Genomic DNA, 21,516 nt, shown 5'->3' with positions numbered 1-21,516 from the left:
TGTGTTTTACACTTTTTTCTTTTGTGTTTCCGTTTTCAGTGAAAAATATATATTTTTAATTTTATTTAAATTTCCATGTGAAACGAAAATATAATTGGAGTAAATATATATGGACAGATACAATTTTTTTAAAATTATTATTTCAAAAACTGAAAATGAAAACACAATTCCCAAAATTTCATATCTCAAAACATCATGTTCTCTTTTAAGAACTATTTCAGCAAACTTTGTGACTCATTCATCCAATTATTCTAATTATTTCATTATTTTGATATATATAAAGTAAAGTAATTCTTCTGTCACATCATGCTAATTTATGACATTTGCATCTCAATTTCTTTAAGAATAGTTCTTCCTTAACATGACAAAAACATAGTCAAACTCGAATCTCTGCAGCATAATCATCATTTCCATATTTTTCCTTTCATTCATAGAACAAACCACAACTCTAAGGTAATTACAACAATCAGACCTTAATTACAACAAAAACTGGCACAGAGACACTTCCTTGATTGGTCTTAAGGTTTACACTTTCTATATAATTCTACATACACAAAAGAATAAGGCATAGCCAATTAAAAAGAAAAAAGTAGAAAGATAAAGTTTTACGGCATCGGATTGATCCCTTCGTCCTCTCCCGCTTCGTTTTCATGCAACATGTCCATAAGCATTGTTATCTGGTTTTGCAGCATAGTGTTCTGTCTCTCTACATCAGCCCGTTTGCTCCGTTCTTCCAGCAGCTGCAGTTGAAGGTGCTCCAGGCATCGCGCATCCTCCTCTAGCTGCTCGTTCAGCCCGTCGATTTCTCTGTCCTGCAAATGCCATTTATAACATTGTTTGACGTTCCATCACGCAAGAATACAGGAAAAGAAAAGACGTTGCTCAAGAGCAGAACCTTTCGATTCATTTCTTGTACGGCTATTCTCCGCATGCTCTCGACAACATCCACATTGACAAGCTTCCGTTTCTTACCAATCAGCCAACCTCGTGGATAACTTGCAGACTCAAAGTCGGGAGGAGGAAGCAGTGATTCTGCTGAAGGACGTTTGCCATTTATGTTAATCACAGGCTCCAGTGGTTCGAACAAAGCCTTCCGCTTCTCTGAAAGCGTGGAGAAGGTGTTTGGCTCTTGCTGCTTGTCGTCAGTGGATGATTCTTGCTGTTTTTCCAGGGATTTATCAACATCCGATACATCTGTTGCAGATGATGCTTGCTGTTTCTCCATGAATTTATTTGGTGTCGGACCGTCTGATGTTGTGTCTATATTCTTCATTCTGACTACTGGAACATAGAACCACCAAGTAAGAAAATCAGCTTTATATCAATCTTCAGCATTACTTTCTTGTTTTTCCCTTTCTAAACACACTACTAACTGAGAAACTTCCATAAAATGTAAGGCGGAAACTGCCTTATTGAAGCTAATCACAAGTTGCCATCGGAAACAATCTAGTGTAACAATGTTGATTTTTATATGTCAGGCTGCTCCATTAGTCAAATTAACAATATTAAATTCACATTTCATGCAAGTTAAGTGCATCATCAGTTTGTCTCGCACACACTTATTCATCACACTGGAGCTTTAATATATATGAACTCTCTTTTCTATCGAACTGAAAAAAAGGGTCTCAAGGAATGGTTCGCTTTTCCTATCTTGATATCCCGAACCGAGAGATCCACGAACCAGGATTATGATGCATATAGATCACCTACCATCAAAATGACTGCTACTTGTTTTAAAGTGCAACGTTTGTACCATGCCGAATATAACGAGGATAGAGCTACGGCGTCATCACAACCTTTTCAAGCAGTAAGATCACAAGAGAAACATGTTGGCTGCTTCATGAATCTTAGTTGAGCCTCCTAACTACCTTCGAAACTTCAAGTTGACTAAAGAAAACTAAATGCTAATTTGAGTTAGGAGAAACTAATGATCTTTCATCTCCACGTGTGGCAGCAAATTCAAGGTCTTCGTGTAGGACCCTCGGTCGAGGTATCATCCAACTAACTAAAGACAAGACTAAGTTTACAGATGATTGTTTGAACAATACTTCAAGTTGTTAAACCAAATGACCTTTCAACTAGAGCACAAAGTCTTAATTCCATGGGAAATTAAACAATCGATCAATACAGAGCAGCCACAACAAAAGGACTGGTAAACAACTATAACTTTCAGCTATCTCTTGATGAATAAACGTGTAAGCAAAGCCAAACTCCATATAGCCTTGCCACTATTGTACTACTCCACCCCTCCCCCCCACCCAAGCAGGAGGAAGGAGGAAAACAACTAGTCAAGAACACCGGAGAGGGGGATCTGATTATGTTACAGTAGCATGCATGCAAATGATAATAAACACACAGACAGAGGAAATATAATGAAATTTACACTGAATTTTCACATAATCCACAAACGGTTGGGCTCTATACAGCTCCAATTTCATTCAAGAAATCAAAGGCAAAAACGAATTAAAATCGAGAAAACAACATAAAGGGGTTCTGTTGCCTGTGAGAAAAATAAAAAAACCTGATCTTCTCCTGGATTTCCAGAACACAGGAGGAGATGAAGACACCGGAGAGAACCCATTAATATTCAGACTCCCTCCTTCCACCTTCTTCTCTGCTTCCTCCATAACTTAAACCAGCTCAGAATAGACGAAAATTCATATGGGGTTTCAGTAATTCAGCTTATCCAGAGGTGGGGAAGAACAAAAGAGAAAGATAGTCAAGAAGAGTAAGAAATCAGGGAAAAATTGAAGTTGAGATATTGATGCGGTGGGGAGGTGACGGAATAATCAAAGAATTGTTGTTTGGAGGGCTTAGATTTGATCATTTGATGTCTGTTTGGGGTCGTTGCCTCGTTTCATGTTCCTCTCCCTCGTGTGTTGTTGGGACCCGATCCCATGTTGTCGTTTCCCAGGATTCACCTCTTGTTTTCTTTGTTTTTACTGGAGTTGCCCGCCGTTCAAGATTAAAACCATAACAAGGTATATACGGATATTCTTCTTCCTCAGCAGGACTAGAAAGCTTTCTATTATCGAGACATTAGTACTCGTGACACGTTGTTTGTATATGTACATGATAAACATGTTTTATATTTTAAAATAAATTATAAATAAAAATAAAATATATAATAATAAATTATGTTTTTTTTTTAAAAAACTACTTTTAAGTATTATCAACACAATAAAATAATTAGTATAGTAAAATTAAAATAACGTAAAGTCATTCTTATAAAAAAAAGAAATTATACTTAATTTTTTAAATTATCTAATTAAGAGTATAATTGTCATATTTAAAAATTGGTATAGTGGTGTCACTAACTATCGTTTATAAGTACGAAGGTCCTTATTTTATATATACTAGTCCTCGTGGTACGCCATCTCGCGCGCATATAATAAACTACCACCGTGATCTTATTTTATTGGGATAAATTACAACCACCTTCCCTAAAATTTGGTATAATTACAAATACCTTATCGTTGTTTGAAAAATTATAAATATGTACTCAAATGAAAAATAGTTATAATTTACCCTAATTATTTTTCCTTTCTTTTCAATTTAGGTGATCTGTGGGTGGCTTCTCTATGTTGTTGTATTCTTCTCTAGTGGTGCAAATCTTGTGCAATTTAGTTTGGTTTGTTTTCATGATGTTTGCACTGGTTTGCACATGTTATTCGAACAAGCTCTGCTTTCCTCTTGTCATCTTCAAGACTCCTCTTTCCGTCCTCAAGTCTCTGAATCAAATCATAAGAACACTGTAAACTCAGTGTGTGGAGGATGCTCATTCCCTACGACCAAATACGGATGGAAAGAGTGGAATCACGAAAAGAGATATAAATAAGGCTTCATCAATCTCAGCTCGGGCCCTTGCCAAACGACCATAGCAAACTTCCAAACGTTTTGGTGGCTCTGTCAATCACTTAGGGGGTGAGGAGGCTGAAAGCTTCAACTCCCATATAAACGGTTGATGGAGACTGTCTTCAGCCATCTTTTTGCCCTTCTCTCTCGGGAAACCTCGACATCCTCATCGGATCTCTCTTACCGACGGTGTTCCGTTGGGTGCAACCCTTCTGGACTTTGTGACATCGATCGTCGGCAGGGGCGGGCTCTTCTTGCACAAGACGCTTGTCCTTGCATGCAGGTGTGGCTTTTCTTGATCCGGGTCGAAATTAGCGATCTCGTGAAACGATCTCAGCGCATACGTCTAACTCTTCCTCGATCAGATTTTGGGTTCCCTGAGAATAAAACACGAACCGTGAGTTCGTCAGGCACGTCCCCAACAATGACCCTCCGACGCTCAAGTTAGGTTGATCGAGAGAAAAATGTTCTAGCTCGAAGTTCGATCACAATAAATGCACAACAGTTACCTTGATAACGGCGTTTCGGGGTCTATTTATAGAGCGCAGCTGGACACTGTTGACTGGGCCACGTGGCCTTATCCTACTAGCTTTCGTCCAAATCGGACGGTTCTGGTTGTCCGGGTCTTCGAGGTGGCTGTTCGAGTCGGGTCGGGTCATGCGCGATCCTCCCGTTACAAAAGGCGCGGATCCTGTGCTGAAAGGACTCTAATGCCCTTAATGAAAGGTATTTTTGTCATTTCGCAGGGGATTATTATGACACCCGTCAATGTTTGTCCTTGCCCCCCCTCTCAGCATCGCGGGTATGGGAAGGACGTTTCACCCCAGAGGTTTCGGATTTGGATTTGTAGCGAGGGAAACCCTCAGGTTTTGATTTAGGCAAGGGCATTTCTACAATGCGAAATGCCGAGAATCAGTGGTCCCTTGTTCATGAGATTCATCAGCAGGTTCGATATGGGGGGTCGGAGGAACTGAGAGTGATTCGGAGGCGAAAGTAATCCCGGCAGTAAGAGCCGTTGCAAGTAGTTTGGCTTGGCGCTGTCGGCCTTTAGCCATCATTGCAGCGCGAGCAGCCATATCCCAGATGAGGAAAATGTCAGTAAAAGGTACATAAGACAGAGAACATGGTGGTGGACGGTGATTACCTAGCTAGAGTCCTATTAGTGCGAATGGAGGCAGAGATAACTTGACTAATCAGAGAACGTCCTCCCTTGGGATTTCCACAGCATTGAACCAGTAACATTTTCAGCAAAATCATCGTCCCATGAAGGGTTTCCTAGTTGGTGGAAGGTAGGTTTAGTACACCACCATTGGGTCCGGACATTCCAAGGACATCTGACAGGAGCTTCAAGGTACAAACCTTTATTTTTCCACGCGACCCGACTGAGTTAAAAATGTTCCCTATGAATCTGCAATTGGACGAGCATTGATATAGAAGAAACCGAGAGTTTGCGAGCTAGCAGATTATTTCACATAAAACAACAACCAGAGCTTTATGAAAGAAGGTTCTTGATGGAGGTATTGCATCAAAATAAGGAAGCAAAGGATGTTTCTCATAAAGTTAGGAACAAGTTGGGTAGCTCTAACACTAATCTATTAATAAGAGTTAAATTTATTTTGATCCCAAGTGATATAGAAAAATATCAAAAACTCTCTGTGAAAATTTAAATATTAAAAATCACTCTAAACAATGATTCACACAACCTCTTGATCAACCTGGTCTCAGGGGGTTTTTGAATTTTTTTCATATCACAAAAGGTGTGATTAATATTTTATTTCTCTCAAAATTTCTTTTTAACATTTCAAATATCACGAGGGTCCTTGGATTTTTCCCCTATTAATGATATGGGCAACTCAGTATCGAGAATCTAGAAAAGGAGAATGGAGGTTTAACTTTTCTTAAAAGTATTATAAAAATATGATGAAAATTATACCTTTTGAAATTTAATAACTAACCAAAACTTAAATATTTAAAGCTCCAACAAAAAGAAAAAAAATGAAGTAATAGTTTTTATATATTTTATTATTGAATTATTATAATTTTGAAGTACATTCTTTTAATGTATATATTCACTACAAGAAAATAACTTGATAACAATGAAAAAGAATTAGAATCCGCTACAAAAAATTAACTATTCCCCATATTATAATAGCCACGATTTAAAAGTTGTGGTTAATTAATACTACTCAGCATAGTAATTAGCCGTGGTCATAAATTATGTTTCTTGTAGTGATTGAGGTAATTAATAAGTAAAATTTTTATTGCTATATCACATTATTTAATATAAGAATTTACTTGCTAATATTTAGCAATGAAAATTTACTTGCTAAGAATTTAGCAAGTAATTTATTTACAATATACATTAAATAGTGTAGATTAACAATGAAAAATTTACTTACTAATTAGTTCAACACTAATTTTAGTATTAATTTTTTTTTCATTGCTATTGAGTTATTTTCTTGTAGTGATTTCACAAGGACATATAAGAAAGGAATTTTTTAATCCCATCTTAGACTAACTAATGGGATATTAGTGTATCGTATTAGGTGGAATACATTATCCCATAAATTAGGATCGCTGAGACGTATGATTATGCAAGATAAATAATTTTATTATGCCTAATCACATGAACTAAAGTGATTTGGTCTTAAAAATTTCTTCTTGAAAATTTTGAGATCAAATTTTAGGTGTACATTTGTTTAAAAACAATACCCAAAATTTTTTATAGCCTTCTCAATATAGAAATTTGCCAGTTACCCTATTTTTAAGGACATACATATAGCTTTTGTGGTTTAGAGGATTCAAAGACTCTGTATTTTTTTCTCAACTAAATTTTTGTGGTCACAAAAATTTTCTCCCACCCCCTCTCTTCCTCTTCTTCATTGTATATAAAGAAATTGTCGCATCCAACATTTCCATCACATCAGAAAATCTCCAACACCTCCACCCCAAAAGAAAACAAGAAAACAAAAGGCAAAGAAAAGAAACCCCACATCAAAAGGAAATAATGGGTTCTTCAATGAAATTATCATTGATTCTCTTCTTTACTTGCTCTCTCTTCGTTCAGGGAACACTGGGTATGCCTTCCATATAAATTCAGATATTGTGTTATATTCTCTATCATTTTGATTCTCATAATAATAACAATAAATATGTTTTAATTTTTACATAAAGGTAGACATGCATACATATTATACTTTCTTTTGTAATAATATGATTGTTGTTCTTTTTTTAATTTTTGTTTTGTACAGCGTACGTGATTTGTGAAAATTTACCTGTAAACTTGTGTTCTTTTGCGATTGCATCATCGGGAGAGAGGTGTGTGTTGGAGAGCCATAAAAATACACAAGAAAAAAAGTGTAAGTCATCAGAGGTTGTGGTGGAGAAATTATCTGGATACATTGAGACAGAACAATGCGTGAAAGCGTGCGGTGTTTGCCGTGAATCCGTTGGAATATCCTCCGACGTCTTTCTCTCATCGGAGTTCACTGCGCATCTCTGTTCTCCTGCTTGCTACCATAACTGCCCTAACATTGTCGACCTCTTTTTCAATCTTGCTGCTAGTGAAGGTAATTTTTTATAATTATTCCATATAAAACATATTACTTAGTAATCTCTTTTTATTAATATACCTTGCTTGTATATTCTGTATTTCTTGAAGCATAATCAAAGCATATATTCAATGATTTGTTTTTTGCAACACGCATGGACCCAAGATTCGATCATTAACTAAATAGATGTTATAAATTGTGTAGGAGTATCTTTGCCAACTCTTTGCAAGAATCAAGAAGAGAATCATCGAGCCATGTTGGCAATTTTGAGTCATGATGGCGTAACCCCTGGGCCGGTTGCTGCTCCTCTTGCTGCTCCTACATCTTTGTAATTTTTGTAATCAAAGACTATAAATTCAATTGTAAACTCATCATTCATTAATTTTTATGGAGATATTATGAATAAATTTATAGAAAATTTAGTTTGAATTAAAATGATGAGTGTATTTTTTATATATACAAAATAATATTTTTGATGTGATTGATCACATATTATCAAATTTGATTCGAGCAAAATCTTCTTCGTTTTCTATGATTTACCTTTTAGTAGAAGAAGGGAACAACTATGTTTGTTGTTTTACACCCAAATTTAGTTGGATTTTCTTCAAATTGTGCTATAATAACAACTCGTCGTCGAAAAAGTAAAAAGAAAGAGAAAGAACAAAAAATAGTATTTTTTGGAGTTGATTATACTTAAAATTCTTTTGAAAATGTGAAATATACATTTTTTTCCAAAATAGTTCTGAAATTACAGTTACACCTCATTGAAAATTCTCCGTTTACACTTGATCCTCTTCTAGATAAAAATTATCGACGTTAGCAAAAAAATACATAATTTTTAATTATGCCATTCATATAACATTCTCGTGTATGTTTTTGTACTTAAATGAATAAATATAATATATATATATATATATATATATATATATAACGTGGTTAACTTCATTACATTTTTCCTCTTATAGATATACAAATTATTACATGAAAATATTAAATAAAGGGTAAAATAAAAATTTATGTAAATTTTTTACTAACTTTAGCATTATTCGTCCAAACTATAACTAAATGAGTCAAGTGTAAACGGTGAATTTTCGAAAAAATTGTAATTGTAATTTTGGAATTTTTTTAGACAAAAAGATAATTTCGCATTTTTAGAGGTACTATAAGTGTAATTAACTATCTCTTTTGTTTTCCATTAGTACAAATCTGGTTTTTGAATTTTGAACTTTCTTATGATTTTGCATAATTTATAACCAACGTGCGCCATAGATATTTCTTAAGTGGAAAGCCATGAAATTTTCATTATAGACAAAAAATGAAACAAAGAACAGAGCCCACTTACAGACTTATAATAAATGCGAGCTCAACAAAAAAAAAAAACCACCAAACAATGAACATACTACATATGGGAATATTTTTGATCTCTACAACGAACACTTTGATTTTTTTTCTTGAACGTTGTTGATCTTCCTTTGTTTGTGTTAGAGAGGATTTTGAAACTTTTTGAATGTTTTCTTGCTTGTGTTTTCAATACTTATTTCTTCAGTTGTGTTTTCACTTATCTTCTTTTCTCTTGATTTGTCTTTGTTCGTGTCTTTGAGTTATGTATCTTCACTTATTTATTTGCCTCCTGGCTTGTGTTTTCTTTTGCACCTTGAATTGTCTCTAGTCGTATCTTTAATTATTGAAAAATTACCCCTATTATTTATTGTAGGATGGAAGACTTTTTCATATTTATTTAATAACGTTACACAATTTGACAAGTCCTTGACGATTTATTTGGCATTAATTTATTTTTTTAATCACAAAATGTTATCTACCAAATTATTGTTATTTGCTTCCAAATTAAATTACCAAAAAAACACCTAAAAAAATTAATAGCATTCTAAATATAGAAATTGACCGGTTATCCTCATTTTAATGACATACATATGAATTTTGTGGGTTAGAGGATTTCAAGACTTTGTATACTGTTTCTCAATTAAATTTGTGAGGTCAATGTTTTTTTTCTCTCATTCTCTCTATCTTTTCATCACCATAAATAATGAAGTTGTCCCATACAACATTTCCATCACAACCAAAAATCTCCGACACCCCTCCCCCACCCCAAAAACGAAGACAAGAAAGAAAAGAAACCCGACGTTAAAAGAAATAATGGGTTCTTCAATGAAATTATCATTGATCATTTTCTTTACTTGCTCTCTCTTTGTTCAAAACACACTAGGTATGCGTTCAATGTAAATTTAAATATTGAGATATATTTTTTTATTATTTTGAATTTCATAATGACGAGATAAATGTGTTATTATACGTATTAATTTTGTACATATATGCATATTATACTTTCATTTTTAATCATACGATTGATTATTTGTCTTAATTTTTGTTTTGACAGCAAACGTGATTTGTGAAAATTTGCCCACAAATATGTGTTCTTTTGCGATTGCATCATCGGGAAAGAGGTGTGTGTTGGAGAACCACAAAAGTCCACAAGGAAAAACATGTAAGACATCAGAGGTTGTGGTAGAGAAATTATCTGGATACATTGAGACAGATCAGTGCGTGAATGCATGCGGTGTTTGCCGTGAGGTCGTTGGAATATCTTCCGATGCCTTTCTCTCATCAGAGTTCACTGCCCATCTTTGTTCTCCTGCTTGCTTACAGAACTGTCCTAACATTGTCGACCTCTTTTTCAACCTTGCTGCCAGCGAAGGTAATTACCTTTAATTATTCCATATTAAATATTAATTATCAATCTTTTTTGTTATACCTTTCTGGTTTATTGCGGATTTCTTAAAGCTTAATTAAAGCATATATTCGGTCATTTATTTTTTATGACACACATGCATTCAAGATTCGAATACGAGGTCTTATAGAGAAGTCTTGTATTTGAATCATTGAGTTGTCCTTTGGGTTCATATATTTGATCATTAATTGTATAGTTTTTATAAATTGTGTAGGAGTGTCTTTGCCAACTCTTTGTAAGAATCAAGAAGAGAATCATAGAGCCCTGTTGACAATTTTGAGCCGTGGTGGTGTCACCCCTGGTCCGGTAGCTGCTCCTCTTGCTGCTCCTACATCTTTATAATTTTTGTAATAAAAGATTAAAGATTCAATTGTAAGCTCATCATCATTAACTTTTATGGCGATATTAGTCATAAATTTATAGAAAATTTAGTCGGAATTTGAATGATGAATTCAAGTTAATTATATAGTGAGTGTATTTTTTAAATTTTTTGCATTATTTAACATTTCCCTGTATGTTAACAAAAAAAAAATTATATAAATTTTTTATTTTTTGCATTATTTAGCTGCTCCTCTTGCTGCTCGTACATCTTTATAATTTTTGTAATAAAAAATTATAAATTCAATTGTAAACTCATCATTCATTAATTTTAATGGTGATATTAGTCATAAATTTATAGAATATTTAGTCTGAATTAAAATGATGAGATCAAGTTAATTATATAGTGAGTGTATTTTTTATAATATATAATAATATTTAATGTGATTGACCATATATTGTCAAATTTCATTGGAGCAAAATTTTTTTCTTCTTCTTTATGATTAACCTTTTAGTAGAAGAAGGGAACGATTGCCTTTGTTGTTTTACATCCAAATATAGTTTGTTTTTCTTCAAATTGTGCGATAATAATACCTCAACCCCTGAAAAGAAAAAAGAAAGAGAAAGACCAAAAAATAATATTCTTTTAGGGTTACACTTAAACCCCTTAAAATGTTAAATTATATTTTACTCTAAAGTAATTTTGAAATTACACTTACAATCCCTCCAAAAATTCTATTTCTTATTTATTTTGTTTTTATTAAAAGCTTTGGGGCAAAGTGCAAATAATTTCATAAATTAGGGGGTTGTATGCATTTAACCTTTACAATTTTATCGAATCCAAAATCACCCTTAAGCGCGTGTACACACGGACAAAATATTCCATCATTATTCCTGAAAAGTGTTAAGTGCAGCAAAATCAAAAGGTTGGATGAAAAAATATATTAAAAAAAAATTGGAGGGCAAAGTGCAAATAATCCCATACATTGGGGTGTCTACATTTTACCCTTCTCATTTTCCAATAGCATAAATTCTGGGTTTTGAATTTTGAATTTTCTTATGATTTTACAAAATTTATAACCTAGCTACCTGTTCCGTGCATCCTCAATCCCACGTTACTCCCTTCGCGACAAACCCAAACCTCCACCCCGCCCCCCCACCTGAACGGTATGCGGTCGTCGTCCCCTACCACCCACCTCTGCCGACCGATCCCCTTCCTAATCAACACTCCGACTTGCCGCCTCAAACACATATAGTACAATCAATGAACTATTATTAAATGAAATAAATCGATTACAATTATTTCTGTCGACACATGGCGAGGTTCGAATCCATGACCTCTAAAATAATGGGGCTGCAACTTTGCCAATTAAACTACACATCATTGACAACACAATCAATAATATAGCAAAAAAGTTTTCACTTTAAACCCCCATCTTCTTCTTCTTCTTTTTTTTTTTTAACAAAAAATTACATCAATTCAATCAATACGTCAATATTATTAAAAATAAGAATAAATTATATCAATTTAATTAATACATCAATATGACTAGTACAATAATAAGTTACAATAATCCAGTAATTCGTATAAAATGAGAAAAAATAAAAAAAAGCCCGTTTACACCACTATACTTTAATGAACAAAATTGTCAAAGAGATTATATATTGCCTCACTAACAAAAAAGAATTATTATTTCTCTGTTGGGAATTGGGAATTGAGACTGAAGGAGAAAATTTACAATGTTGACCAACTTTATTACAATACATTAAATTGATTAAAAAATGTTTAAGTTACAATGAAATTAATGCTATAACTATAAATTAGAAATGGTCATTGGAAGCCAGTAATGAAAAGAGAGAGACAACACTTTTTGAAAATCATAATCAGAAACTCTGATGAACAATTCTATCAGTTCTCTCTCTAGAAGAGGAAAATCAAGGTCCAATTAGGACTGCAAATTGTTTTTTTCTCGTACCTAGAATATATGACTATTAAAATTTATTTGAATTATTATCGAGTTTTAAAAATTATGTTTGAATTTAATTTAATTCTTGATAAAATTATGCTTAAACAAGCTTTAATTGATTAAACACGAGTAGAACTTGAATAATTGGTATCTTTAAGTAAATTTTATTATTTTCGAATCGAGCTCCAATTGAGCTCGAAAAGTTTACCATTTTTTTTTCCAATTTAATTTTTTAAGTTTGACAATTCAATTCAAATGAGCTTTTATCATTGATGCTAAACCAGAATTGTTTGATTTATTTTTTGTGCAATATGTCCTATCAATCAACCAAGTGTCAGTAAAGTGATATGTGTGTGATTTTAATCTTTTTTTGTATTCTTCTCTAGTGGTGCAATTTTTTTTTTAAAATAAGAGCGATAAATTATTATTAATTGAAATAAATTGATTATAATTATAATTATTCATGTCAACATCAATATCTAATAAAAATTATTACATTAATCTTATCATTACTCAAAAATATCTACTATTACAATAGACAACAACCCCTTCTATACAGTAGACAAAATCCCATCAAACATAACAGTTAAAATGTTTCCACAGTTAAAAATATGGAGGAGATGGAGGCAATCTTGTTTCTGACATTGACTCACTTTCCACAGTGAAAGTTGTAGGTAGACCCTGAGGCAAGTGCATGTAACATTGCATAAAATGTCCCTTAGGGAATACCTCCAATCATTTGGCCTTCAAGTTTTTTTGTCCAAGATTTTGAGTTCAATTTTTTGGTATATATGTATGTAATGCATATTTTGGTGTTTTCTAATTTAACGAAACAAAAAAATATTACAAATGAATACTTCATTGTATTTTTTTCAACGAAAATTAAAAAAAAAAACACAAAATGGTTGAAGTTGTGATATTTTACGATTGTACAAAAAAATTACTCTATTATATTTGTACCCTTAATTGTAAATTTTTTAATTAATATAATTTTAACATTATAATTTTTTTGATTTTAATATATTGTTAAAAATTAATTATATATAATTAATTTATACAAAATTTAATTAAACAAAAATTAAAAAAAAAACAAAATGGTTTAATATTTAGCAACAAAATTTAATATAAGAATTTACTTGCTAATATTTAGAAATGAAAATTTACTTGCTAAGAATTTAGCAACTAATTGTTTACAACGAAAAATTTACTTACTAATTAGTTCGACATTTCATTGCTATTAAGCTATTTTCTTATAGTGATTTCACAAGGACATATAACAAAGGAATTTTTTAATCCCATCTTAGACTAACTAATGGGATATTAGTGTATCCTATTAGGTGGAATACACTATCCCATAAATTAGGATCGCTGAGACGTATGATTATGTATGATAAATAATTTTATTATGCCTAATCACATGAACTAAAGTGATTTGATCTTAAAATTTTCTTCTTGAAAATTTTGTTTAAAAACAATACCCAAAATTTTTCATAGCCTTCTCAATATAGAAATTCGCCAGTTACCCTATTTTTAAGGACATACATATAGCTTTTGTGGTTTAGGGGATTCAAAGACTTTGTATTTTTTCCTCAACTAAATTTTTGTGGTCACAAAAATTTTCTCCCTCCCCATCTCTCCCTCTTCTTCATTGTATATAAACAAATTGTCGCATCCAATATTTCCATCACATCAGAAAATCTCCAACACCTCCACCCCAAAAGAAAAAAAGAAAACAAAAGGCAAAGAAAAGAAACCCCACATCAAAAGGAAATAATGGGTTCTTCAATGAAATTATCATTGATTCTCTTCTTTACTTGCTCTCTCTTCGTTCAGGGAACACTAGGTATGCCTTCCATATAAATTCAGATATTGTGTTATATTCTCTATCATTTTGATTCTCATAATAATAACAATAAATCTGTTTTAATTTTTTACATAAAGGTAGACATACATACATATTATACTTTCTTTTGTAATAATATGATTGAATATTTTTGTACTTTTTATTTTGTACAGCGGACGTGATTTGTGAGAATTTACCTGCAAACTTGTGTTCTTTTGCAATTGCATCATCTGGGAAGAGGTGTGTGTTGGAGTGCCATAAAAATACACAAGAAAAAAAGTGTAAGACATCAGAGGTTGTGGTGGAGAAATTATCTGGATACATTGAGACAGAACAATGCGTGAAAGCGTGCGGTGTTTGCCGTGAATCCGTCGGAATATCCTCCGACGTCTTTCTCTCATCAGAGTTTACTGCCCATCTCTGTTCTCCTGCTTGCTACCATAACTGCCCTAACATTGTCGACCTCTTTTTCAATCTTGCTGCCAGTGAAGGTAATTTTCTATAATTATTCCATATAAAATATTACCTAGTAATCTCTTTTTATTATTATACCTTGCTTGTATATTCCGTATTTCTTGAAGCATAATCAAAGCATATATTCAATGATTTGTTTTTTGCAACACGCATGGACCCAAGATTCGATCGTTAACTAAATAGATGCTATAAATTGTGTAGGAGTATCTTTGCCAACTCTTTGCAAGAATCAAGAAGAGAATCATCGAGCCATGTTGGCAATTTTGAGTCATGACGGCGTCACCCCTGGGCCGGTTGCTGCTCCTCTTGCTGCTCCTCTTGCTGCTCCTACATCTTTGTAATTTTTTTAATCAAATACTATAAATTCAATTGTAAACTCATTAATTTTTATGGAGATACTATTATTAAACTTGTAGAAAATATAGTCTGAATTAAAATGATGAGTGTATTTTTTATATACATAAAATAATATTTTTGATGTGATTGATCACATATTATCAAATTTGATTCGAGCAAAATCTTCTTCTTCTTCTTCTTCTACGATTTACCTTTTAGTAGGAGAAGGGAACAACTACGTTTGTTGTTTTACACCCAAATTTAGATGATTTTCTTCAAATTGTGCTATAATAACACCTTACCCCCGAGAAAGTAAAAAGAAATAGAAAGAACAAAAATAGTATTTTTTGGAGTTGATTAAACTTAAACCCCTTTTGAAAATGTGAAATATACCTTTTTCCCTCAAAAAGTTCTGAAATTATAGTTACACCTCTCTAAAAATTCTCCGTTTATACTTGATCCTCTTCTGGATAAAAAATATCAACGTTAGCAAAAAAAATACATAAAATTTTTAATTTTACCCTTCATATAACATTTTCGTGTATGTTTTTGTACTTAAATGAATAAATATAATATATATACATATATAATGTGGTTAACATCATTACATTTTTTCCCTTATAGGTACAAATTATTACATAAAAATATTAAATAAAGGGTAAAATAAAAATTTATGTAAATTTTTTACTAACTTCAGCATTATTCATCCAAACCATAACTAAATGAGTAAAGTGTAAACGGTGAATTTTCGAAAAGGTTGTAACTGTAATTTTGAAATTTTTTAGACAAAAAGATAATTTTGCATTTTTAGAGGTAGTGTAAGTGTAATTAACTATCTCTTTTGTTTTCCATTAGCACAAATCTGGTTTTTGAATTTTCAACTTTCTTATGATTTTACATAATTTATAACCTACCTGCGCCTTAGATTTTTCTTAAGTGGAAAGCCATGAAATTTTCATTACAGAAAAAATCAAACAAAGAATAGAGCCCACTTACAGACTTCTAATAAATGCGAGCTCAACAAAAAAAACCACCAAACAATGAACACAGTACTAAAAATTGCAGTCAACGGTAGGCGACGAGCGCCTTTCAATATCCCATATATGCATTCCGCCATATTTATCGTCAGAATTCCGAATCAACATCCACCATCATGAGATGCTGTCCATTTTTCCTTGTTGATCCTATCTAACCACTGAAACGCTTCTAGTTTCTGGCTCTCTATCTCTTCCATAATGCGATTGAATTATCTGATCTGATGTTCAGAGCCAACTTTCCAACAAAAATCCTTCAACACAACATTTTTGTGTTTACTGTTGAAATTGGAACACACATGCCGCAAGCAATACCGGTGCATGCCGTTAGGTGGTATGAAATCCGGACATTCACGTACAGCTCTGGTGATACCAGCATGGCGATCAGAAATAAGGCAGATACCCCGTCGCTCCTGTATAATGTGTCTGCTCAATTGTCTAAGAAACTATTTCCAAGATAAATATGATTCTTCATCGACAATTGTAAAAGCAAGAGGGAGTACCTGTTGATTTCCATCCATGGCAACGACAATCAACATCTTGTGCTTGTACTTTGCATATAGATTGGTCCCATCTACACTGATAAGTTTGCGATAGTCTTGGAACTCTTCCATACACGGCTTGGACCCCCAGAATACATATCCTATCATATATGCACCGGTTGATGTGTCGCGGGCTTTGTGTTGCCATTCAACAATCGTTCCTGGATTATATTTTTGGAGAGCTCCCAAGTATTTGGGTAGCTTTTGAACGGAGCTCTCCCATGTACCATAAATCATCTCGCGTGCCATCTTCAAACTGTACCATGCCTTTTGGTATGGTATATCGTATCCGGTATGGTCTTTCACAGTCTGGATGACATGCTTTATTCCGTACGACGGGTTGCATTTTACCTGTCCTAACAGTAAAGACGCAACATAAACCCTATCCAAATTACCATGTTTGAAGGACATTTGATTCAATATACATGTATGGTCCCCTCCATATTTTGTTATTGTCCACCTTCCAATTTTTTGTTTGAAAATGCCTCGCAGCTCCCATCTACACCACATATCGGAAAAAAATAAACACGAATCAGTCGAATATTTTTTGCCCATTCTTATACATATACGAAATATATATATATATATATATATATACCTTCGCTGCTATGCTTACACAATTCGTTCCACTTGGCCTTCGAATTCTCAGCTACCCAATACTTGCGTCGGCCATATCGTATCGAGTGATCCTTCACTGCCTCGATTAAAACTTCTTTATTTTTGAAAAGCATTCCCATATCAAGTGTGCCTTCGTTTTTGTCATAAAAATTTGCATATTTCAAGTTCGGTACATCAATGGAATCCACTGATACCTCCGAGAATGTTTGTTCGGAAAATTATATAGAGCGGTAAAATATTTGCTAAGTAGTTCGATTTGGCATAGCTGGTTGAGAGGATGTTGACGTAGCTTGTACAAAATTTTCGGCCACAACATTTAAAATCACGACTCGTCATGTTTTTATTATAATATTAAATAAAACTATAATAATATTTTTTTTAAATAATAAAATATTAAATGACTCTGGAATACACTATCCCATGAATTAGGATCACTGAGACGTATGATTATGCATGATAAATAATTTTATTATACCTAATCAAATGAACTAAATGGGGCTTCAGTGATTTGGTCTTAAAAATTTCTTCTTGAAAATTTTGAGATCAAATTTTAGGTGTATATTTGTTTAAAAACAATACACAAAATTTCTTATAGCCTTCTCAATATAGAAATTCGCCAGTTACCCTATTTTTAAGGACATACATATAGCTTTTGTGGTTTAGAGGATTCAAAGACTTTGTATTTTTTTTCAACTAAATTTTTGTGACCACAAAAATTTCCTCCCTCCCCCTCTCTCCCTCTTCTTTATTGTATATAAAGAAATTGTCGCATCCAATATTTCCATCACATCAGAAAATCTCCAACACCTCCACCCCCAAAAAAAAAGGAAAACAAAAGGCAAAGAAAAGAAACCCCACATCAAAAGGAAATAATGGGTTCTTCAATGAAATTATCATTGATTCTCTTCTTTACTTGCTCTCTCTTCGTTCAGGGAACACTAGGTATGCCTTCCATATAAATTCATATATTGTGTTATATTCTCTATCATTTTGATTCTCATAATAATAACAATAAATCTGTTTTAATTTTTTACATAAAGGTAGACATACATACATATTATACTTTCTTTTGTAATAATATGATTGAATATTTTTGTACTTTTTGTTTTGTACAGCGGACGTGATTTGTGAGAATTTACCTGCAAACTTGTGTTCTTTTGCGATTGCATCATCTGGGAAGAGGTGTGTGTTGGAGTGCCATAAAAATACACAAGAAAAAAAGTGTAAGTCATTAGAGGTTGTGGTGGAGAAATTATCTGGATACATTGAGACAGAACAATGCGTGAAAGCGTGCGGTGTTTGCCGTGAATCCGTCGGAATATCCTCCGACGTCTTTCTCTCATCGGAGTTCACTGCCCATCTATGTTCTCCTGCTTGCTACCATAACTGCCCTAACATTGTCGACCTCTTTTTCAATCTTGCTGCCAGTGAAGGTAATTTTCTATAATTATTCCATATAAAAAATATTACTTAGTAATCTCTTTTTATTAATATACCTTGCTTGTGTATTCCGTATTTCTTGAAGCATAATCAAAGCATATATTCAATGATTTGTTTTTTGCAACACACATGGCCCCAAGATTCGATCATTAACTAAATAGATGCTATAAATTGTGTAGGAGTATCTTTGCCAACTCTTTGCAAGAATCAAGAAGAGAATCATCGAGCCATGTTGGCAATTTTGAGTCATGACGGCGTCACCCCTGGGCCGGTTGCTGCTCCTCTTGCTGCTCCTACATCTTTGTAATTTTTGTAATCAAAGACTATAAATTCAATTGTAAACTCATCATTCATTAATTTTTATGAAGATATGATTAATAAACTTTAGAAAATTTAGTCTGAATTAAAATGATGAGTGTATTTTTTATATATATAAAATAATATTTTTGATGTGATTGATCACATATTATCAAATTTGATTCGAGCAAAATCTTCTTCTTCTTCTTCTTTTTCTACGATTTACCTTTTAGTAGAAGAAGGGAACAACTACATTTGTAGTTTTACACCCAAATTTAGTTGATTTTCTTCAAATTGTGCTATAATAACACCTCGCCCCCGAGAAAGTAAAAGGAAAGAGACAGAACAAAAAATTGTATTTCTTGGAGTTGATTATACTTAAACTCCTTTTGAAAATGTGAAATATACCTTTTTCCTTGAAAAAGTTCTGAAATTACAGTTACACCTCTCTGAAAATTCTCTGTTGACACTGGATAAAAAATGTCCACATTAGCAAAAAAATGCATAAAATTTTTAATTTTGCCCTTTATATAACATTTTCTGTACGTTTTTGTACTTAAATGAATAAATATAATATATATACATATATAATGTGGTTAACATCATTACATTTTTTCCCTTATAGGTACAAATTATTACATAAAAATATTAAATAAAGGGTAAAATAAAAATTTATGTAAATTTTTACTAACTTCAGCATTATTTGTCCAAACCATAACTAAATGAATCAAGTGTAAAAGGTGAATTTTCAAAAAGATTGTAACTATAATTTTGTAATTTTTGTAGACAAAAAGATAATTTCTTATTTTTAGAGGTACTGTAGTGTAATTAACTATCTCTTTTGTTTTCCATTAGCACAAATCTGGTTTTTGAATTTTGAACTTTCTTATGATTTTACATAATTTATAACCTACCTGCGCCATAGTTTTTTCTTAAGTGGAAAAGCCATGAAATTTTCATTACAGAAAAAATCAAACAAAGAGAGCCCACTTACAGACTTCTAATAAATGCGAGCTCAACAAAAAAAACCACCAAACAATGAACACAGTACTAAAAAAAAATTATTAGCTACAATACTAATAATTATGACTAAAAATTATAATAAATGATTATTTTAACTATGGTCAAACAATAATTCAGAAAACTAGCTTTTCTATCATGAAAAAATTGTTTGCCACGGTTAAGAGATATGGTCAAAATATTTGCCACCTTCGCAAAAAACCACGGCCACCAACCATTGTGTGACCGTAGTCAATAACTATTTGCTACAACTATTTATTATTAACTATAATTAAAGCACAAACATGATTCACGCTTAAGCATTACCAACCATGAAAACAAACCAACCTTTCAACTTTGCTATAACACTTTAATAAGCAAAATTATCAAAAAGATTAAATATTGCCTCACTAATAAAAAAGAATTATTATTTAAGTTTCTTTGAATTATTATCGAGTTTTAAAAAATTACGCTTGAATTTGGTTTGATTCTTAATATAATTGAGCGGGCTTATTGCAATTCTAGTCCTGTCTCTATAAGGGGTTGACAATTTTGGAATTGAAAATTTTGGTCCTCTAATTTTGGAGTTGTCAATTTTGGTCCTATAAATTTTAAATATTCACAATTTTGATTTTTCAGTCCATTTTATGACCATTTTGCCCTTCTAGTTAAAAATTAACCATAGTCCACTACATGCTTCAAGTTAGGCCCAGCATGTTTTTGAAATAAATTAAGTCCTCATAAATTTATACTTTTTTTCGACTGCCTTATTTTTCGGTATTCAAAATCCTCGATTTTACGAACTTCCTCCAACCACACTACCCCAACAGATGGTTCTCAGGTACTTGACTCCTTCAACAACAAACAACACAACTTTATTTCGTTTCCTACCTTAGGAAGTACTCCAATAGAGACTTAATAAAATTTTGGACAACAAATTGGATAAAAACCTTACTTTTATTGAAGCATATGGAATATTACATAAAATATTATTTTCTCAGTTGGAGGAGAGAACTGTTTGGTCTCTCATATGAAAGAGGACTTGACTCGTTGGGGAAACTCCCATAAAACTGAGAATTAAAAACTACAAAGACTTAAAAGCTTAAACTATTATGCTTTGAAGAATTTGAGAAAATTTCTCATGATCCCCATCCGCTTCTTGCTTCTTTATTTATAAGCGTCCGCGGTTTTCAAATCCAGACTCCAAACTTGTTTTTAGATAACGTCACTGTGTCCATATATACACTCGTCGTAACATATATACACACATAATACTAATAATAAAATAAATTACATCCCATGAAACATAACAGTTAAAATGTTTCCCAACCCAATAGCATTTGGAAAAATATGGAGGAGGTGGAGGCAATCTTGTTTCTGGCATTGACTCACTTTCCACAGTGAAAGTTGTAGGTAGACCCTGAGGGCAAGTGCATGTAACATTGCATAAAATGTCCCTTAGGGAATACCTCCAATCATTTGGCCTTCAAGTTTTT

General features: G+C 32.7%; 6 protein-coding genes across 8 annotated transcripts; 4 read left to right on the top strand and 2 right to left on the bottom strand.

Moving 5' to 3' along the window:
• Positions 1-391: 391 nt before the first annotated feature.
• LOC105158247 (protein HEADING DATE REPRESSOR 1) lies at positions 392-2,967 on the bottom strand. 3 transcript variants are annotated; one of them, XM_020692980.2, is made up of 3 exons: positions 2,522-2,967; positions 896-1,278; positions 392-812 (listed from the first exon to the last, which is right to left on the bottom strand). In XM_020692980.2, exons 1-3 carry the CDS (start codon positions 2,625-2,627, stop codon positions 606-608), a joined length of 696 nt encoding a protein of 231 aa, XP_020548639.1. In that variant the 5' UTR covers positions 2,628-2,967; the 3' UTR covers positions 392-605. The 3 variants fall into 3 exon arrangements, with proteins under 3 accessions (XP_020548639.1, XP_020548640.1, XP_011073224.1); XM_020692981.2 differs by having other exon boundaries at positions 973-1,281; positions 2,522-2,962; XM_011074922.3 differs by having other exon boundaries at positions 896-1,281; positions 2,522-2,956.
• Positions 2,968-6,764: 3,797 nt separating this feature from the next.
• On the top strand, positions 6,765-7,845 carry LOC105158246 (uncharacterized). Its single transcript, XM_011074921.3, has 3 exons — positions 6,765-6,932; positions 7,107-7,424; positions 7,611-7,845. The coding sequence occupies exons 1-3, from the start codon at positions 6,863-6,865 to the stop codon at positions 7,736-7,738; spliced, it is 516 nt and encodes a 171-aa protein (XP_011073223.1). The 5' UTR covers positions 6,765-6,862; the 3' UTR covers positions 7,739-7,845.
• A 1,619-nt stretch (positions 7,846-9,464) lies between these two features.
• LOC105158245 (uncharacterized) lies at positions 9,465-10,688 on the top strand. Its single transcript, XM_011074920.3, has 3 exons — positions 9,465-9,630; positions 9,802-10,119; positions 10,367-10,688. Exons 1-3 carry the CDS (start codon positions 9,561-9,563, stop codon positions 10,492-10,494), a joined length of 516 nt encoding a protein of 171 aa, XP_011073222.1. The 5' UTR covers positions 9,465-9,560; the 3' UTR covers positions 10,495-10,688.
• A 3,005-nt stretch (positions 10,689-13,693) lies between these two features.
• On the top strand, positions 13,694-15,095 carry LOC105158244 (uncharacterized). Its single transcript, XM_011074919.3, has 3 exons — positions 13,694-14,280; positions 14,454-14,771; positions 14,956-15,095. Exons 1-3 carry the CDS (start codon positions 14,211-14,213, stop codon positions 15,093-15,095), a joined length of 528 nt encoding a protein of 175 aa, XP_011073221.1. The 5' UTR covers positions 13,694-14,210.
• Positions 15,096-16,032: 937 nt separating this feature from the next.
• On the bottom strand, positions 16,033-17,936 carry LOC148788785 (uncharacterized). The gene is made up of 4 exons (XM_088878397.1): positions 17,265-17,936; positions 17,127-17,165; positions 16,628-17,017; positions 16,033-16,537 (listed from the first exon to the last, which is right to left on the bottom strand). The coding sequence occupies exons 2-4, from the start codon at positions 17,163-17,165 to the stop codon at positions 16,337-16,339; spliced, it is 630 nt and encodes a 209-aa protein (XP_088734523.1). The 5' UTR covers positions 17,265-17,936; the 3' UTR covers positions 16,033-16,336.
• A 129-nt stretch (positions 17,937-18,065) lies between these two features.
• LOC105158243 (uncharacterized) lies at positions 18,066-19,158 on the top strand. Its single transcript, XM_011074918.3, has 3 exons — positions 18,066-18,226; positions 18,400-18,717; positions 18,904-19,158. The coding sequence occupies exons 1-3, from the start codon at positions 18,157-18,159 to the stop codon at positions 19,029-19,031; spliced, it is 516 nt and encodes a 171-aa protein (XP_011073220.1). The 5' UTR covers positions 18,066-18,156; the 3' UTR covers positions 19,032-19,158.
• The last annotated feature ends 2,358 nt before the right edge of the window (positions 19,159-21,516 follow it).

The sequence above is a fragment of the Sesamum indicum genome, linkage group LG3 (genome assembly GCF_026168435.1).
Source record: "Sesamum indicum cultivar Baizhima isolate 11 linkage group LG3, ASM2616843v1, whole genome shotgun sequence".
Lineage (NCBI taxonomy): Eukaryota > Viridiplantae > Streptophyta > Magnoliopsida > Lamiales > Pedaliaceae > Sesamum > Sesamum indicum.
This window is presented reverse-complemented; position numbering and strand designations above follow the sequence as displayed.

Bases quoted from the DNA above. Each gene is read 5' to 3' on its own strand.
- LOC105158247 (XM_011074922.3), bottom strand. From the start codon at position 2,627: ATGGAGGAAGCAGAGAAGAAGGTGGAAGGAGGGAGTCTGAATATTAAT. The intron at 1,282-2,521 runs GTTTTTTTATTT...TCTATGTTCCAG, and splicing joins GAAATCCAGGAGAAGATCAG to TAGTCAGAATGAAGAATATA. The intron at 813-895 runs GTTCTGCTCTTG...TGGCATTTGCAG, and splicing joins TACAAGAAATGAATCGAAAG to GACAGAGAAATCGACGGGCT.
- LOC105158246 (XM_011074921.3), top strand. From the start codon at position 6,863: ATGGGTTCTTCAATGAAATTATCATTGATTCTCTTCTTTACTTGCTCT. The intron at 6,933-7,106 runs GTATGCCTTCCA...TGTTTTGTACAG, and splicing joins CTTCGTTCAGGGAACACTGG to CGTACGTGATTTGTGAAAAT. The intron at 7,425-7,610 runs GTAATTTTTTAT...TAAATTGTGTAG, and splicing joins CAATCTTGCTGCTAGTGAAG to GAGTATCTTTGCCAACTCTT.
- LOC105158245 (XM_011074920.3), top strand. From the start codon at position 9,561: ATGGGTTCTTCAATGAAATTATCATTGATCATTTTCTTTACTTGCTCT. The intron at 9,631-9,801 runs GTATGCGTTCAA...TTGTTTTGACAG, and splicing joins CTTTGTTCAAAACACACTAG to CAAACGTGATTTGTGAAAAT. The intron at 10,120-10,366 runs GTAATTACCTTT...TAAATTGTGTAG, and splicing joins CAACCTTGCTGCCAGCGAAG to GAGTGTCTTTGCCAACTCTT.
- LOC105158244 (XM_011074919.3), top strand. From the start codon at position 14,211: ATGGGTTCTTCAATGAAATTATCATTGATTCTCTTCTTTACTTGCTCT. The intron at 14,281-14,453 runs GTATGCCTTCCA...TATTTTGTACAG, and splicing joins CTTCGTTCAGGGAACACTAG to CGGACGTGATTTGTGAGAAT. The intron at 14,772-14,955 runs GTAATTTTCTAT...TAAATTGTGTAG, and splicing joins CAATCTTGCTGCCAGTGAAG to GAGTATCTTTGCCAACTCTT.
- LOC148788785 (XM_088878397.1), bottom strand. From the start codon at position 17,165: ATGGGAGCTGCGAGGCATTTTCAAACAAAAAATTGGAAG. The intron at 17,018-17,126 runs GTGGACAATAAC...CTGTTAGGACAG, and splicing joins TTCAAACAAAAAATTGGAAG to GTAAAATGCAACCCGTCGTA. The intron at 16,538-16,627 runs GTACTCCCTCTT...CACATTATACAG, and splicing joins CCATGGATGGAAATCAACAG to GAGCGACGGGGTATCTGCCT.
- LOC105158243 (XM_011074918.3), top strand. From the start codon at position 18,157: ATGGGTTCTTCAATGAAATTATCATTGATTCTCTTCTTTACTTGCTCT. The intron at 18,227-18,399 runs GTATGCCTTCCA...TGTTTTGTACAG, and splicing joins CTTCGTTCAGGGAACACTAG to CGGACGTGATTTGTGAGAAT. The intron at 18,718-18,903 runs GTAATTTTCTAT...TAAATTGTGTAG, and splicing joins CAATCTTGCTGCCAGTGAAG to GAGTATCTTTGCCAACTCTT.